Below are 16,029 nucleotides of genomic sequence, written 5' to 3'. Positions count from 1 at the left end.
ACCCCCCACCACATAATATGAAGGGGGCTATACGGGAATCACTTGTCAGGTTGGTCAGTTTGTAAGTAACAGTTCATCCACATCTTGTCTGCTCTATAAATCCTTGATGGATTTTCTTCAAATCTGCCTCAAATATTCACCTCAAAGTGTAGACCATTATGTGCAGAACACAGGCTACCCCTGTGCACTCAAGGTCACCCATGAAGGTCAAAGGTGTAAGATCAGACAGTTTCATGTCTACTCTATAAATTCTACCCTTTGAAACTAGGCTCGAATGTTCAACTTAACAAGGCAATGTGTAGAACTCGAAATGCCATTGCTATGTCAGCTCCAGTCAAAGGTCAAGTGTCAGACAGTTTTGTGTCCCCTCTATAGATCTTATATGATACCCTTGAAGGATTTTGGTCAAACATGGCCAAAAAGGCTTACCTTACCAAGGCAATGTGCAGAACACATGCTGCCACAGATCAGTGTTAAGGTCAAGGTCACCTTGAATGTCAAATGTGGGACTATTTTGTGTGCACTTTATACATTTTATACCAGTTAAATGATTTTTTTTCAATCTTGGCTCATAGGTTTATCTCAACTAAGCAATATGCAAAAGCCATGTAGCTACTTTGCAGACTCAAGGTCAAGATAACCTGTAAAGTGCAAAATGTCAAACAATTTTGTCTCCTTTACTCATAAAGGCATTTTCTTCAAACTTTACTCAAATATTGACCTCAACAAGGTTTTTGCAAAACCCATGCTGCCACTGTGCAGACTCAAGATCAAGGTCATCCTTAAAGGTAAAAATTTAAATTTTGTGTCTGCACTATAAATTCTAAAATATATGAACTGGATTTGCATTGTACAAACTAAGCCATTAAAAAAACTATAGAAATCAGGATAATTATTTGAATATTAAGGGTAGCACTTTTCAACATGTCACAGGTCACAACCATTTTGCTTCATTTGACACCAGTGCTTGTAAATTCTAGGAAACAGACTCAAAAATGTATTATAAAGAAATTCTGAAAGTACTAGACTCCTAATATATACACCTAGGGGCATCTGATGTCTTCCTTTCTCTCTTTTTATGTTCAGATGAATCATTGATAAGAAATTTTTTCAGATGTGAAGAGAAATGAATTCCTGCACAAGTTTATGCTGAAACTAGATCCACGGCAACATTACTTTGTCTCAAGTTTTCTTGCTGTAAGTTATACTTCACCTTTCATAACCTGATAAATTTCAATAATGGATATTCCCAGCTTTGAAATTGGAATAGTCCATTTAAAGTTTTAAGTGAATAGGTTTACAATGGGTACATTTCCCAACAGTGTTTCAAACATTGATAAAAGCATTCAAGATGTGTCATTTCTATATTCTTATAAAATGTTGCTTGAAAGAAATATTGTTCATAAAATTGTAAATGATTCAGAATGAACATTTATGTGATGAATAATAAAATTTTGTTTCAGAACATTTTATCTGCTATATGAATATATGTAACATTAGACCTTTCACTTGGCAACAACTTCCACATACAATTTTTTCGTGGTTTGTCATTCTGTCTAACACCAAAATACTATCAACATAATTATTCATTGTAATACAGACCTAAACAGAAAAATTAATAGATTCTTAATTGGCCGTTTGATTAAAAATTTTACTGGTATACTAAGGGAGTAGGCCTTTATAAACTTTTATAGCTTCATGTCCAAGTCTTTCATACTGTAGTAAAATTTTGTATTCATGCAACATAATGATATGTTTAAACTACCATATATTTGTAAAAATAAATTTACATTCTAGCAACATCTAAAAACTACTATAATGTTTTTATTCTTTTTTTTTTTTTTTTTTTTTTTTTTTTTTTAAAGGCTCGACAGCATAAAGATTTTATAAGTTTATTACCGAAGGATATATCACTGAAGATTCTACATTATCTGACTGTCCAAGATCTGCTTCGATGTTGCATGGTAAGAATTCAGTGCTTTTTACACCCTTTTTGAAACAAGTGTGTGTCCACCAAAATGTAACCCATTGTTCAATAACTTACATTATGTCCAATATGTGCCCAATAAACTTTTAGAATTTTCTCAAAATATTCAAAGTTCCTGCTGTCATTGCTTGATTTTCAATTTTCTTCCCTCCATTTGGAAAGACACAAATACATACAAAGCTTCCAAATTGTTCAGTTTCGTGTATACCAAAATTACTAACTAGAAAGTATTTCGTTGATAGAGAAATATAAAAAGTTTTAATACCTTACAAACAACCGTATCTGTGTAATTAATAGTTTTGATATGTCCCCTGCCGCATAATTCATACAATTATACCATACTACAAGTTGTCTGCATAGAAATGAGTTAACTAATACTGTACATACTTTTGAAACAAGGGAGGTAATTATTATATATCTTATATTTTCAAATATCTAGAACAATAAGTAACTGTATGTGTGTTGTTTTTTAAGTACTGTTTATGTTCTAAGAGAGAATTTATTGAAATAAGATTAAAATTAAAGGTAAAGAAATTACAAAAAAATAATAACATTGATATAAATAATTAACTTTCCTTAGTGAGATATGACCTTAAAGTATTAAAATATGAACTGTGGTAACATTGTACTAGAGGAATATGACATTTTAATAGTGAAATATGACCTTTAAGTATTAAGATATGAACTGTGATGATATTTTACTAGTGAAATATAACATTTAAATAGTGAAATATGACTTTTACTTGTCCGATTTGACACTTTACAAGTCAAATATGACAATCTACTATTGAGGTTACAATGACCTTTTTCCAGTGAGATATGATCTTTTACTTGTGAGATATGATCTATTACTAGTGAGATATGCTCTTTTACTAGTGAGATATGATCTTTTACTAGTGAGATATGATCTTTTGCTATGTAGTGATATATGACATTATACTAGTGATATGACATTATACTAGTGATATATGACATTTAACACTAGTGATATATGACATTTTACTAGAGAGATATGACATAATACTAGTGATATATGACATTATACTAGTGATATATATGACATTTTACTAGGGAAATATGACCTGTTACTAGTGCTATATGACATTTTACTAGGGAGAGATTTACCAGAATTATATGACATCTAGTTAATCAGATATGACATTTATCAGTCAAATAGGACCCTTTTTTATTTACAAAATTTTGAAATGTAACAGTTCTTTATTCAAGATCTCTTTAATAGTGGATCAAATAAAATTTTAGGTGCAAAAATTGCGTAATCTTTAGACTACATCGTACAATGTGCTGATTAATTCTTTCAAGTGCTGTTTTGCGTTTTTTCTCATGTTTATTCTTCATGTTCCATTTTTGCAATTCTGAATGTCCTACTCAATTTGAGTGTTCAAGATTGTAATAATAGGTGATAAGACTGCAGTTAACAATATTTTATGTGAAGATAGTTGATCAAAAAGGAAGTACTTATCCCTTCAGTTATCAAAATTTATACGCCACTTTGATAGGAATGACGTAAATTTAGTTTCATTCTTATAAGAGTTTATATGGGTTTTCTAACAACACATAATTTTATGCCATGTAATATTGAAATTATGATGATAGAATGTTTTAGTCTTTATATTAGGTCAACATCAGTTAATTTCTGTCCAAAATTATGGGTTTTTTTTTTAAACATTTAACAATGAAAAGATGCAATATTCCTCTTATGCCCCCTAGCACTGGCTTAAGCAGTTTTTACCTTTCATTGGAAGTGCATGTTCTGCCTATTAACCAAATATTCATCTTCATTAAAAGGCAGTTACTATGGCTATTTTAATAAAAAGCCAATAACTAACTTAAAGGCTATTGTAATAAAAAGTCAATAACTTAAAGGCTTTTTTTAATGAAGTCAATTACTAAGCCTTTTTTAATAAAAAACCAATAACTAAGACTATTTTAATAAAAAGCCAATAACTAAGACTATTTTAATAAAAAGCCAATAACTAACTTTAAGGCTATTGTAATAAAAAGTCAATAACTTACAGGCTTTTTTTAATGAAGTCAATTACTGAGCCTATTTTAATAAAAAGCCAATAAGTTAAAGGCTACTTTGATAAAGAAGCAATAACTAAAGCTAATTTTATAAATTGCCAATAACTAAGGATAGTTTTATAAAAAGCCAAAAACTTTAAGGCTATTTTAATAAAATGTCAATAACTAACTTATAGGCTATTTAATAAAAAGTCAATAACTAAGGCTATTTTAATAAAAAGCTTAAATAACTTACTTAAAGGCTATTGTAATAAAAAGTCAATAACTTAGAGGTTTTTTTTAATGAAGTCAATTACTAAGCCTATTTTAATAAAAAGCCAATAACTAAGACTATTTTAATAAAATGCCAATAACTTAAAGGCTAACTTTGATAAAAAGTCAATAACTACAGCTATTTTTATGAAAAGTCAATAACTTAGGCTAGTTTTACAAAAAGCCAATAACTTAAAGGCTACTTTGATAAAAAGTCAATAACTAAGGCTATTTTAATAAAAAGCCAATAACTAAAAGTCTATTTTAATTAAAAGCCAGTAATTCATTAAAAGTCATACTTATGAGGTCAATAACTAATACTGCTTTAATGAAAAGTCAACAACTAAGGTTATTTAAATGAAAACTTAAGCCAACAACCTAAAGGCTATTTTAATGAAAAATTGATAACTGGGGCTATTTAATGAAAAACCTATAACTAATGCTATTTTAGTGAAATGCCAGTTACTAAGTCTATATTTAATAAAAAGCTAGGAGCTATTTTTTTTTGACGTTTAACTAATAGCTTTGGTTATTTTGTATTATAATCTGCTTTTATAAATTTCGCTAAAAAATATTTAACTGGCAATCTAAAATCTTAAAATTTTGTATGTTTTTAGAGCATAAAGTTGTACTTTATCATAGGAAACTGAACTTTGATAATAACTTTGTCTGTTATGTAAATGAATAACACATTATTATATAAATAAGTTTAGTAAATACATAAGAACTTTTCAATTAAGTAACACATTATCACTTCCTACATAACAGATTACCTAAAGTTTAGGGCTCAACCAAAGTTAAATAACAGATAATTTTTTCTCACATTATTCTTGTTATAGAACATGTAGGCATTCTTTTCACAGGTAACTTAATTGTTGTGACCCATTATTTCAATACTACATGTGTATATAGCACAAAACACTGGTCATGTCTAAAACTTGTCAATTACAATATACTTGCTGATTTGACCTTGAAGAAATCATTCCTCCAAAGAGGCCACACCTCCACAGAGGCCACACCTCCAATTGACAGACAGAAAAATGTTAGAAACATCTGATTGTCTGCTTATTGTAAATTAACTGAATACTGCCAATTTATTAAGATAACTCCAACCAAACCAGTTAAAAATCATTTTAATTAATATTACAGAAAAAAATCTTCTGCAATTTTTGTGTCAGTTTGGTAAAGGAGACATTTGGTAAAGGAGACATTTAATTTTTGAGTTATTGCGCTTTGTTAATTTTCATACTTTATTTTTGTCCAGGCCATTTCTTCTCAACTATAAAAGCTATGGACTTGAAACTTCATAGGATGATATATCTCATTAGAAAAAAGTGCAGTGCACAAGAACTGGTACTTTGTACTTCTTATTTTTTTAATTATTGCCCTTTGTTAATTTTCATACTTTTTTTTCGTTTGGACTTTAAAAGCTATGGACTTGAAACATCATAGGATGATAGATCTTATTGATAAGAAGTGCAATGTTTAAAAACAGGTACTCTGTACTTGATGCTTTTTGAGTTATTTCCCTTTGTTAATTTTCTTACTTTAATTTTGTCCGTGGCCTTTCTCCTAAACTGTAAAAGCTATCCACATGAAACTTCATAGGTTGTTAGATCTCATTGAGAAGAAGTGCAGTGCACAAAAATCAGTTCCCTGTACTTCAAAAGTTATTGCCCTTTGTTAATTATAATACTTTATTTTTCTCCCAGCTATTTCACCTAAACTATAAAAGATATGGACTTCAAACTTCAGTGGATAATAGATCTCATTGAGAAGAAGTGCAGTGCACAAGAACCGATACCTGTACTTTATGATTTTAGAGTTATTGCCCTTTGTTAATTATAATGCTTCATTTTTGTCAAGGCCAATTTTCCTACACAATAAAAGCTATTCAAGCTACATCAATCCAGATATAACATTGTTACAATCATTTCAAATGCCGCTTAAGATCAAGGTCATGTACATTGTAAGAGCAGTGTTTATAACTAACCTATTTTTAAGAAGAAAATGCCTAAGTGACAGCTATACTGTTCATGAGGTGACACATCCGACTCGCGGAGTTCTAGTTTAGTCTGACTATCTGAACAATAGTATGACTATCCTACTTACCCAGGCATCAGTGTATCATTTTGGTTAAAAGTTTTGCATGCAACGTCATATCTGATCAAACATTTACAATATATGCTTGTAGCCCACAAACTTATTTGAGAGCATAACGGGAGGTCAAGTTGTAACTTGCATCTAACTACTGTATGAATTTACTTTTGACAGGTATCGAAAACGTGGAACATATTAGCCAACAACAATGACCTCTGGAAACATAAATGTGAATGTGTTAAAATGGAAGTTCCTGTCACTGATCAACCGGAATGGAAGAAACTGTACAAAGACAATAAATATCTACGAGTTAATTGGAACAGTGCCAAATGTAAAATTACAGATTTCAAGGGACACTCAGATAGGTTTGAAATTGTGCTTTTCACGTTTATAACTGCATGTTGCAAGATGAATGAAAATATTTTCAAAACTATAATGTGACAAAATTACATATAGAATTTTCAAAATGTATGAGTATTCCTTATGAAATGGGTGGTGGTGGTGTGGTGATGGTAGTTTTTACTCCAGATCACAACAGTAAGCCACACTGAATTCACCAGAGCACAGTTCAACCACCGCATCGTTCCAAAGCAGGCTGTCGAGCAGTTTACCAGTACTAGTTGCCTCCACTTTCATAAGGAACTGAAACTTCTGTACATGCAAGAGCAAAGGTTACAGTGCGAATAACAGTAGAAAGGATTTCTTGATCAATCACAACGAAAGTGACCTGCGCGTCTGGGAATCAGACCAAGATCGCCAGATTCATAGTCCAATGCTCTACCTATTGAGTTAACCAGATGGCTGACCCTTATGAAAATTACTCCAATATGCTCTTTTATTGTCCTTTTTCTACCCTTTTATTGTTGGTGTGTGGGTATATCTGCATTTTATGACTCGTTGTAAGTTATTTCTATGGATATATAGTTGAGGACCACAGCTATATCTGTTTATTACTTTACAAAATATTTACTTATCAGAGCAATTTTAAAATCCCCCCCCCCCCTCCCGAAATATTGAAGTGCTATAAAAAAGTGCTTTATAAACATTAACCTGCTAAGCTTCTAAATCAAAAATTGACAAGCTTCCAATTTTAGAACTGGCCATTTTCATTTTTGAGGATTCTTGAACTTGGGTCAGCCAACTGTTGAACAATATAAAGTCTGGTCAAAATGCAATGATATTGCAGTATTGGCTCTATACTGGTGGTAAAGTGTATTTACTGTCGGTTTCAGCAGGGTAATGGTTAAGATATGCTTTAATTCATAATGAAATTGTTAATTCAATGATTTTGAGTTGGCTCATGAAAAAAGTTGACATAAATTACTGTGTGACACTCTCTGTATCCATATCCTTTACTTGTGGTACATCATCAAAAATTTCCATTTCTTTTCAGCGTTATATGTGTTATATTTGACCATGTACATCTGGCTAGTGGTAGCCTTGACAAAACAATTAGAGTGTGGAACATAAAGACAGGCAAATGTCTACACGTTTTCAAAGGTCATGTGAAGGGCGTTTGGTGCTTGAACTTCTTTACTCATAATCTTCTAATCAGTGGATCTTATGATGGCACCATCAGGGTATATAAAACTCCAAATTTCTGTAAATTTATTTAAGATTTATCTTTCAATACAAATACAGTAAAGTATGATCTGTGAAGTAAAGTGCTAATGGTGGCTGACTATCAATGGGCAATGACTTGTGGGTTCAAATTCTGCGAGGGACTTTGATTTCTTACATAAAAGGAAACTATTCATCAACTTGATGAAAGATTGGTAGATATACTCTGCTGCCAGCATGTTCTGAAATAATTCAAGAAAGGTTAATTAAGGTTTTTCTAAACCAGTCAAGCTGGAAAGTTGTTATACAACCTTTAACATGTTGTTATGACTAAAAACCTTACAAAAAAAAGGGGGGGGGGATATATACAGATGCATCAAAAATTGTTCTCTGTCTATAATCACAAATTCTTAGGTATTTTTAACAGTTTCCAGTAAATTTGCTGCAGAGGATTTCCCGTTAAGTAATGGTAGCTATGTCTACACAAAGTTCACATGTACTTAGTTATTGTTATTTGACAAAGTTTTGACCTATACACATATCATTAAATAAGGGAGGTTTGATAGCTAATGAGTGTTAATGCTTCCACATTTGATTTTCACTTAATTAGCAAATCTCAGTACTACCTGTGTTATTGCCTGATCCTGATAAGTGCATGTACTCATATTATACATCCAGTTGAACATTGCTTCATGTACTTTAGTACGATAGTTTTTCACTTTTGCAATAACAATTTTCTATTGAACTATTTTGATTTTTATACTACCTTTATACATGTACCTATCTGCTGCAGATAAGTCAATTAATATTTCAATTATTGAAAGTAATAATATGCTGTTATATAAATTTGTTATAAACACTTTTGACATGTTATATGATGTTAGTTGTATAACTGCTTATATTGGGTCAAACTTTCTTTTCTCAGGTTTGGAATCTCAGGACTGGCAAGTGTAACAAGACAATTATAGCTCACGATGGACCAATCTGGGCACTTACCAGACACAATGAAATTCTAGTCACTGTCTCACAAGATAAAACGGTAAATTTCTCTCCTCGTTCTGTGTTCGTATTAAGTCAATGTAAAGTCTTTCCAGGCGAATCATTAGGGTTTTCATGGCTGAGTAGTTAAGATCTCTGACTTTGAAAAACCTGATCTCTTGACGGTTAAAAAACCTGCAGAGATATTGGATTGGGGTGATATCTTGGTTCTTTATCCTTAAGTTAAGCCCTGAAATTGCCATATGACTTTTACATGGTCTGTCTGACCTAAAATCCAGCCAAAAATGTGATGAATTTCCTGCTTAAACATGAAAGGAGAGCAGTTTATGTGTAACCTTTTTGCATACTAGAAATTGCAGTAAACACACATTGATCAAGAGTGAGCTTTCGTTGTTTAAAAACTTATTGCTTGAGAGAATTCGCCTCATGGGTATCAAGGCAGAAGTTGATCAAAGTCAATTTTATCTACTCAGCCTTTGAAAATCTTACAGTCAATTTAATTGTGTTTGACAATTTTATGCTTGTACCTAAATTCCTTTCATTGTTTAATTTAATAATATCTAAAAATGACCTTATAATGGATTAATTGCAACAATTACATGAATTTTGTAATTTATTTAAATAGCTGAGCTATTTTTAGCTCACCTGTCACAAAGTGACATGGTGAGCTTTTGTGATCACTTTTGTCCAGCGTCCGGCCGTCCAGCATCCGTAAACTTTTACTTTAACGACATATCCTCATAAACTGCTATAAAATATCTTCTTTTAAAAAACCAAAAGAGCTAGTAGAGCTTAGGTATTTGGCATGAAAAATCTTCTAGTGAGTGTCTATCAAGTTTGTTCAAATGAAAGCCCTAGGGTCAAAAATGGCCCACCGGGGGGGGGGGGGGATGTCATTGATTTTCCTTATATGTGTAAAGTAAAAACTTAAAAAATCTTCATTAAAAAAATAGAATGAGCTAGAGCTTAAATATTTGGCATGAAACATTGTCTGTGTCTGATAGTGTCTACCAAGTTTGTACAAATGAAAGCCCTTGGGGTCAAATTTGGCCCGCCCCGGGGATTATTGATTTTTTGTGTCAGTAGTGGCGACATATAGGGATCACTTCTCCGTCGTCTGTCTGTCCGTCTGTCCGTCACAAAACTTCTCCGGACTACTCCTCATAAACTACTGGTGCAATTTCATCCAAACTTCACAGAAATGATCAGTACCAAGTCTTGTTGTGCATATTGTCAGCATTTTCAGGTTCAATGATTTTTGTCAGAGTTATGGCCCTTTAATAATTTTTATTTTTAAAGTTTGTCCGGACTACTTCTCTTATACCACTAATGCAATTTCAATGAAACTTTACAGGATTGATCTGTAGCTCAAGTCCTTGTGCATATTGCATGGGTTTTTCGGTTGAATGATTTTTGGCCGAGTTATGGCCCTTTGATAAAAAGGTGTTTTTTTCTGTGTGTTGCCAGATACACAAAAGCTTGTCCGGACTACTCCTCAAAAACTACTGGTGCAATTTCATCCAAACTTTACAGGAATGATCAGTACCAAGTCTAGTTGTGCATATTGTCAGTATTTTCCGGTTCAATGATTTTTGTCAGAGTTATGGCCCTTTAATAATTTTTATTTTTAAAAGTTTGTCCGGACTACTTCTCTAATACCACTAATGCAATTTAAATGAAACTTTACAGGATTGATCTATAGCTCAAGTCCTTGCGCATATTGCATGGGTTTTCCGGTTGAATGATTTTTGGCCGAGTTATGGCCCTTTGATAAAAAGGTGTTTTTTTCTGTGTGTTGCCAGATACACAAAAGCTTGTCCGGACTACTCCTCATAAACTACTGGTGCAATTTTATCCAAACTTTACAGGAATGGTCAGTACCAAGTCTAGTTGTGCACTGCCGTCTGTCTGTCTGTTTGTCTGTCACAAATGGATGAAATTGCACCAGTAGTTTTTGGGGAGTAGTCCGGACAAGCTTTTGTGTATCTGGCAACACACAGAAAAAAACACCTTTTTATCAAAGGGCCATAACTCGGCCAAAAATCATTCAACCGAAAAACCCATGCAATATGACTGTCTGTCTGTTTGTCTGTCACAAAACTTGTCCCAACATAAAATTGGCCATGATGAGGCGACACATGTGATTACTGATCGCTCTTGTCTTATATGTATATACTAAAAACTTAAAAAATCTTCTTTTAAAAAACCCAAAGGAGTTGCATGAAACATCTTCTGATGAGTGTCTACCAAGCTTGTTCAAATAAAAGCCCAGGGATCAATATTGACCCTGCCCCGGGGGTACTTATTTCTTATATGTCTATAGTAAAAACAATCTTCTTTTAAATAACCTATAGAGCTAGATATTAGATATTAAGCATGAAACAACTTCTAGTGAGTGTCTACCAAATTTGTTCAAATATAATCTCTATGGTTAAATTGGCCACGCCCGGGGGGTCTGATTTTCCTTATATGTCTATAGCAGTTTACTTAAAAAATCTTCTTATAAAAACCCCAAAGAGCTAGAGCTTAGATATTTATCATGAAACATCTTCTAATGGGTGTCTACCAAGTTGGTTAAAAAAGCCCCTGGGTTTAAATTAGCCCAGCCCCAAGGGCCTATATACAGGTGAGCGATTTCAGGGCCATCATGGCCCTGTTAATTATAAAAATATTGATTTGAAGACTGTATTATACTGTTTGAAATTGAGAATATCAGATAATACAGACAATTCATGATAGAATGCCCAGACAGGCTATATTTTTATGCCCCCGCCATGTAATGGCCGGGGCATATAGTGTTACCCTGTTCCGTCATTCCATCCTTCCGTCCTTCCATCCTTCCGTCCTTCCGTCATTCTGTCATTCCGTCATCATCAGTTTCCTTTCATTATCTTAAGAACGGTTGCACACATTCAACTCAAATTTGACATATGGATATGTTATGAGAAAATACAGGTCAAGTTCGAATTTGGTCATGGTTCGATGATTTTTGGCAGAGTTATGCCCCTTTTACTTTGAAAATAATATGAAATTTCAGTTTCCGTTCATTATCTCCCCAACGGTACAACACATTCAACTCAAACTTGACATATGGATATTTCATGAGAAAATACAGGTCAAGTTCGAATTTTGTCATGGTTTTATGATTTTTGGCAGAGTTATGCCCCTTTTACTTTGAAAATAATATGAAATTTTCAGTTTCCGTTCATTATCTCCCCAATGGTACAACACATTCAACTCAAACTTGACATATGGATATGTCATGAGAAAATACAGGTCAAGTTCGAATTTGGTCATGGTGTGATGATTTTTGGCAGAGTTATGCCCCTTTTACTTTGAAAATAATATGAAATTTTCAGTTTCCGTTCATTATCTCCCCAATGGTACAACACATTCAACTCAAACTTGACATATGGATATGTCATGAGAAAATACAGGTCAAGTTCGAATTTGGTCATGGTTCGATGATTTTTGGCAGAGTTATGCCCCTTTTACTTTGAAAATAATATGAAATTTTCAGTTTCCGTTTATTATCTCCCCAATGGTACAACACATTCAACTCAAATTTGACATATGGATATGTTTTTGGAATGCCCAGGCCAAGTTCAAATTTGGTCATGGTTCAATGATTTTTGGCAGAGTAATGCCCCTTTCACTTGAAAATAATATGAAATTTACAGTTTCTGTTCATTATCTACCCAATAGTGTTAAATATTCAACTTAAATTTGACATATGGATATGTCAAAGGAATGGGCAGGTCAAGTTGGAATTTGGTCATGGTTTGATGATTTTTTGGCAGAGTTATGTCCCTTTCACTTTGAAAATAATATAGATACATCTTAGGAATAAGCAGTTTAAGTTTGAATTTGGTCGTGGTTTTGAACTTTCAGTTTCAGCACTCATACTTTTAGCCATTATTTTGGCTACAAATATGCAATATGCTATTATTAAAAGGTCAAGACTGAATTATTTCAGTGCCTTGAACATTGTTTGAAAATGGTTTGTGTTAACATTGAAAAGTTTTAAGGGCTTTGAACTTAAAATGAAAAGAATAATTTATGCACCATCTGAAATTTTGGCTGCGTGCGGGGGCATCCGTGGCATGATGACACATTTCTAGTTTGAAATTTTGTTTTAATGATTATCTTGAATTAGGATTTCTAAGTCATTTAAAACAGAATTAAGGAAAACATAACAGATGTCTGGTACGCAAAATAAAGCAGAATTAAAGAAAACAAAACAGATGCCTGGTACCCAAAATAGAGCAGGATTTAAGAAAACAAAACAGATGCCTGGTACACAAAATAAAGCAGAATTAAAGAAAACAAAACAGATGCCTGGTACGCAAAATAAAGCAGAATTAAAAAAAAAAAACAGATGCCTGGTACGCAAAATAAAGCAGAATTAAAGAAAACAAAACAGATGCCTGGTACGCAAAATAAAACAGAATTAAAAAAAAACAACAGATGACTGGTATGCAAAATAAAACAGAATTGAAGAAAACAAAACAGATGCCTTGTACACAAAATAAAACAGAATTAAAGAAAGCAACATTGATGTCTGGTACGCAAAATAAAATAGAATTAAAGAAAACAAAATGGATGTCTGTTAAGCAATAGGAATCTTTTTGAAAATAGTCATTTAAATGTTTCATGCTTATTCCAGGCAAAAGTTTGGGACATGAACAGATGCCTTCACATAAATAGTTTACTGGGTCACACAGCAGCTATATTTGCAGTGGACATGAGTGAAGATGGTCACCTCGTTATAACAGGGTCGGCAGATAAGGTATGCTTACAACTTGACAATATGATTCACAGATGCAAGTCACAGTTGAATGATTTAATACATGTAATGACTTTCAAATTTTACAAGTGCAAGGAGGTGCTGCCTGATTTCCTTATGTACACCTGTATGCATATTATATATAACTTAATTCATTTTTCTATTAGTTGAATCATTGTACTGCCTCTGTTATCTCACAGTTCTATCTCTGTTGTTTCGCTGTTCTGTCTCTGTTATTCCGATGCTCTATCTCTGTTATTTTATTGTCCTATCTCTGTTATTTTATTGCTCTGACATTTCACTTTTCTTTCTCTGATTTTTTCTCTGTTCTATCTCTGATATTTCACAGTTCTCTCCCTTCTGTTTATCTTTGTTCTATGCCAGTTTCTTCACTGTTCTATTCTGTCTCTTTTTCGCTTTTGTGATCCCTTTTCGTCCAACGTCCGTCCATCTGTCTGTCCCTCCGTAAACTTTTACATTTAATAACATCTCCTCATAAACCTCAAAGCCAATGTCATCCAAACTTCACAGGAATGTTCCTTTGGTAGTCAACTTTAAAAATTGTTCAAAGAATTTAATTCCAAGCAGAACTCTGGTTGCCATGGCAACTGAAGAAAAATTTAAAATATCTTCTTTTAGAAAACCAAAAGAGCTAGAGCTTAAATATTTGGCATGAAATATCATCTAGTCAGTGTCTAACAAGTTTGTTCAAATGAATGTCCTGAGGTCAAAAATGGCCCCACCCCAGGGGGATCATTGATTTTTCTTATATGTATATAGTAAAAACATATAAAAAATCATTTTCTTAAAAACCCCAAATAGCTAGAGCTTAGATATTAAACATGAAAAATCATCTTAGTCTAGTGGGTGTCTACTAAGTTTGTTCAAAGAAAAGGGGTAAAAATTGGCCCTGCCCCAGGGGATCATTGATTTTCCTTATTTGTATATAGTAAAAACTTAAAAAATCTTCTTTTAAAAACCCCAAAGAGCTAGAGCTAAGATATTAAGCATGAAATATCTTTTTATGGGTGTCTACCAAGTTTGTTCAAATAAGGGCCCTTGGGTTAAAATTGGCCCCATCCCAGGGGGTCATTGATTTTTCTTATATGTGTATAGCAAAAACTTAAAATCTTCTTATAAAAACAAAACCCAAAGAGCTAGAGTTTAGATACTAAACATGAAATATCTTCTAGTGTGTGTGTCTACCAAGTTTGTTAAAAAAAAAGCCCCTGTTTCAAAATTGGCCTTGGCACAGGGGCTTATATACAGGTGAGCGATTTCAGGGCAATCATGGCCTTCTTGTTTATTTATAACATGTCTCTGTTATTTCTTACTTCTGGCTATCTCTTGTTATTTCAGTCAAGAAATAACTAATGATTGACAGCTTGCCCTGAAAATAGTTTGTTGTATAAACATAAGTAATTTTTTTCCAACTCACTCTGCATGCTCTAAGGAACATTTCTACCATATTTTTCTTATATGACATCAGTAGGAAGTGATCTTGAGACTGGTTAAAATTAGCTACAACCTTTTCAAAGTAATATGTACACACACTTTTATAATGATTAAGCATTTTTTCTTGTTACAGAGTGTGAAAATCTGGAATATTGAGACTGGGAGATGTTTACGTTGGATAAGTGTCAGTCAGACAACCTCTATAATGTCTGTCAGTTACAGTCAAGGTCATCTAGCATGTTCATATGGCGAAACAATTTGTGTGTACAAAGTTGAAGGTCCAACAAGACTCCTGAAAAAATACTTAGATATTGTGAATGAACACCAGAAAAGGTACATTTTGTAGTTTAATTTTCAGTCATTAATTGAAAAAAATAATTTTCAGTCATTAATTAAAAAAAAAATTTAAATTGGCTTCCAAAAAAATTATGTAAGTTGTTATTACTATAATAATAATTATTATTTTTAACATTATTATCCATTATTTAGATCAAACTGTTCGAGGAATAGGGAGAGCTATTGTAATCAACCTTGTGTTCCTGTTGCCGTCACACTTTGGTTAAGGTTTTGCATGCAAGTTAGTTTCTCCAAAACTACTGAAGGGAATTGGTTGACACTTGTTCTCTGTGATTATCAAACATGATGGGTACAAGTCCCATAACTATGTGTTACCCTTTTTAAAGAGTTATTATAGAGTTATGCCACTTTTATGACTGTCAAGCATTAAGCTGAGTCTTGAGAACAGCTCTTGTTATTATTATAATTGTTATTTTATTTATCTTATAACTGTCATAATTGTTGCTATCATTATAAATAACTTTTGCTGGTTAATTTTATGATTATAATG

General features: G+C 32.7%; 1 protein-coding gene across 5 annotated transcripts in view; it reads left to right on the top strand.

Annotated features, from left to right (window-relative positions):
* The window catches only part of LOC132752799 (uncharacterized), a 57,876-nt gene that overhangs the window by 19,993 nt on the left and 21,854 nt on the right, over positions 1-16,029 (top strand). For all 5 annotated transcript variants that reach the window (XM_060743186.1, XM_060743183.1, XM_060743184.1 and 2 more), the window contains 7 exons: positions 1,115-1,197; positions 1,866-1,964; positions 6,557-6,747; positions 7,776-7,962; positions 8,868-8,981; positions 13,608-13,730; positions 15,316-15,515. In XM_060743186.1, the coding sequence (XP_060599169.1) occupies positions 1,115-1,197; positions 1,866-1,964; positions 6,557-6,747; positions 7,776-7,962; positions 8,868-8,981; positions 13,608-13,730; positions 15,316-15,515 (997 nt within the window). The remainder of the gene's footprint in view (positions 1-1,114; positions 1,198-1,865; positions 1,965-6,556; positions 6,748-7,775; positions 7,963-8,867; positions 8,982-13,607; positions 13,731-15,315; positions 15,516-16,029) is intronic.

Source organism: Ruditapes philippinarum, unplaced genomic scaffold (assembly GCF_026571515.1).
Source record: "Ruditapes philippinarum isolate M1 unplaced genomic scaffold, ASM2657151v2 ctg395_1_1_1_1, whole genome shotgun sequence".
Lineage (NCBI taxonomy): Eukaryota > Metazoa > Mollusca > Bivalvia > Venerida > Veneridae > Ruditapes > Ruditapes philippinarum.
The sequence above is the reverse complement of the archived record's forward strand: the minus strand, read 5'-3'. Positions and strand labels throughout refer to the sequence as shown.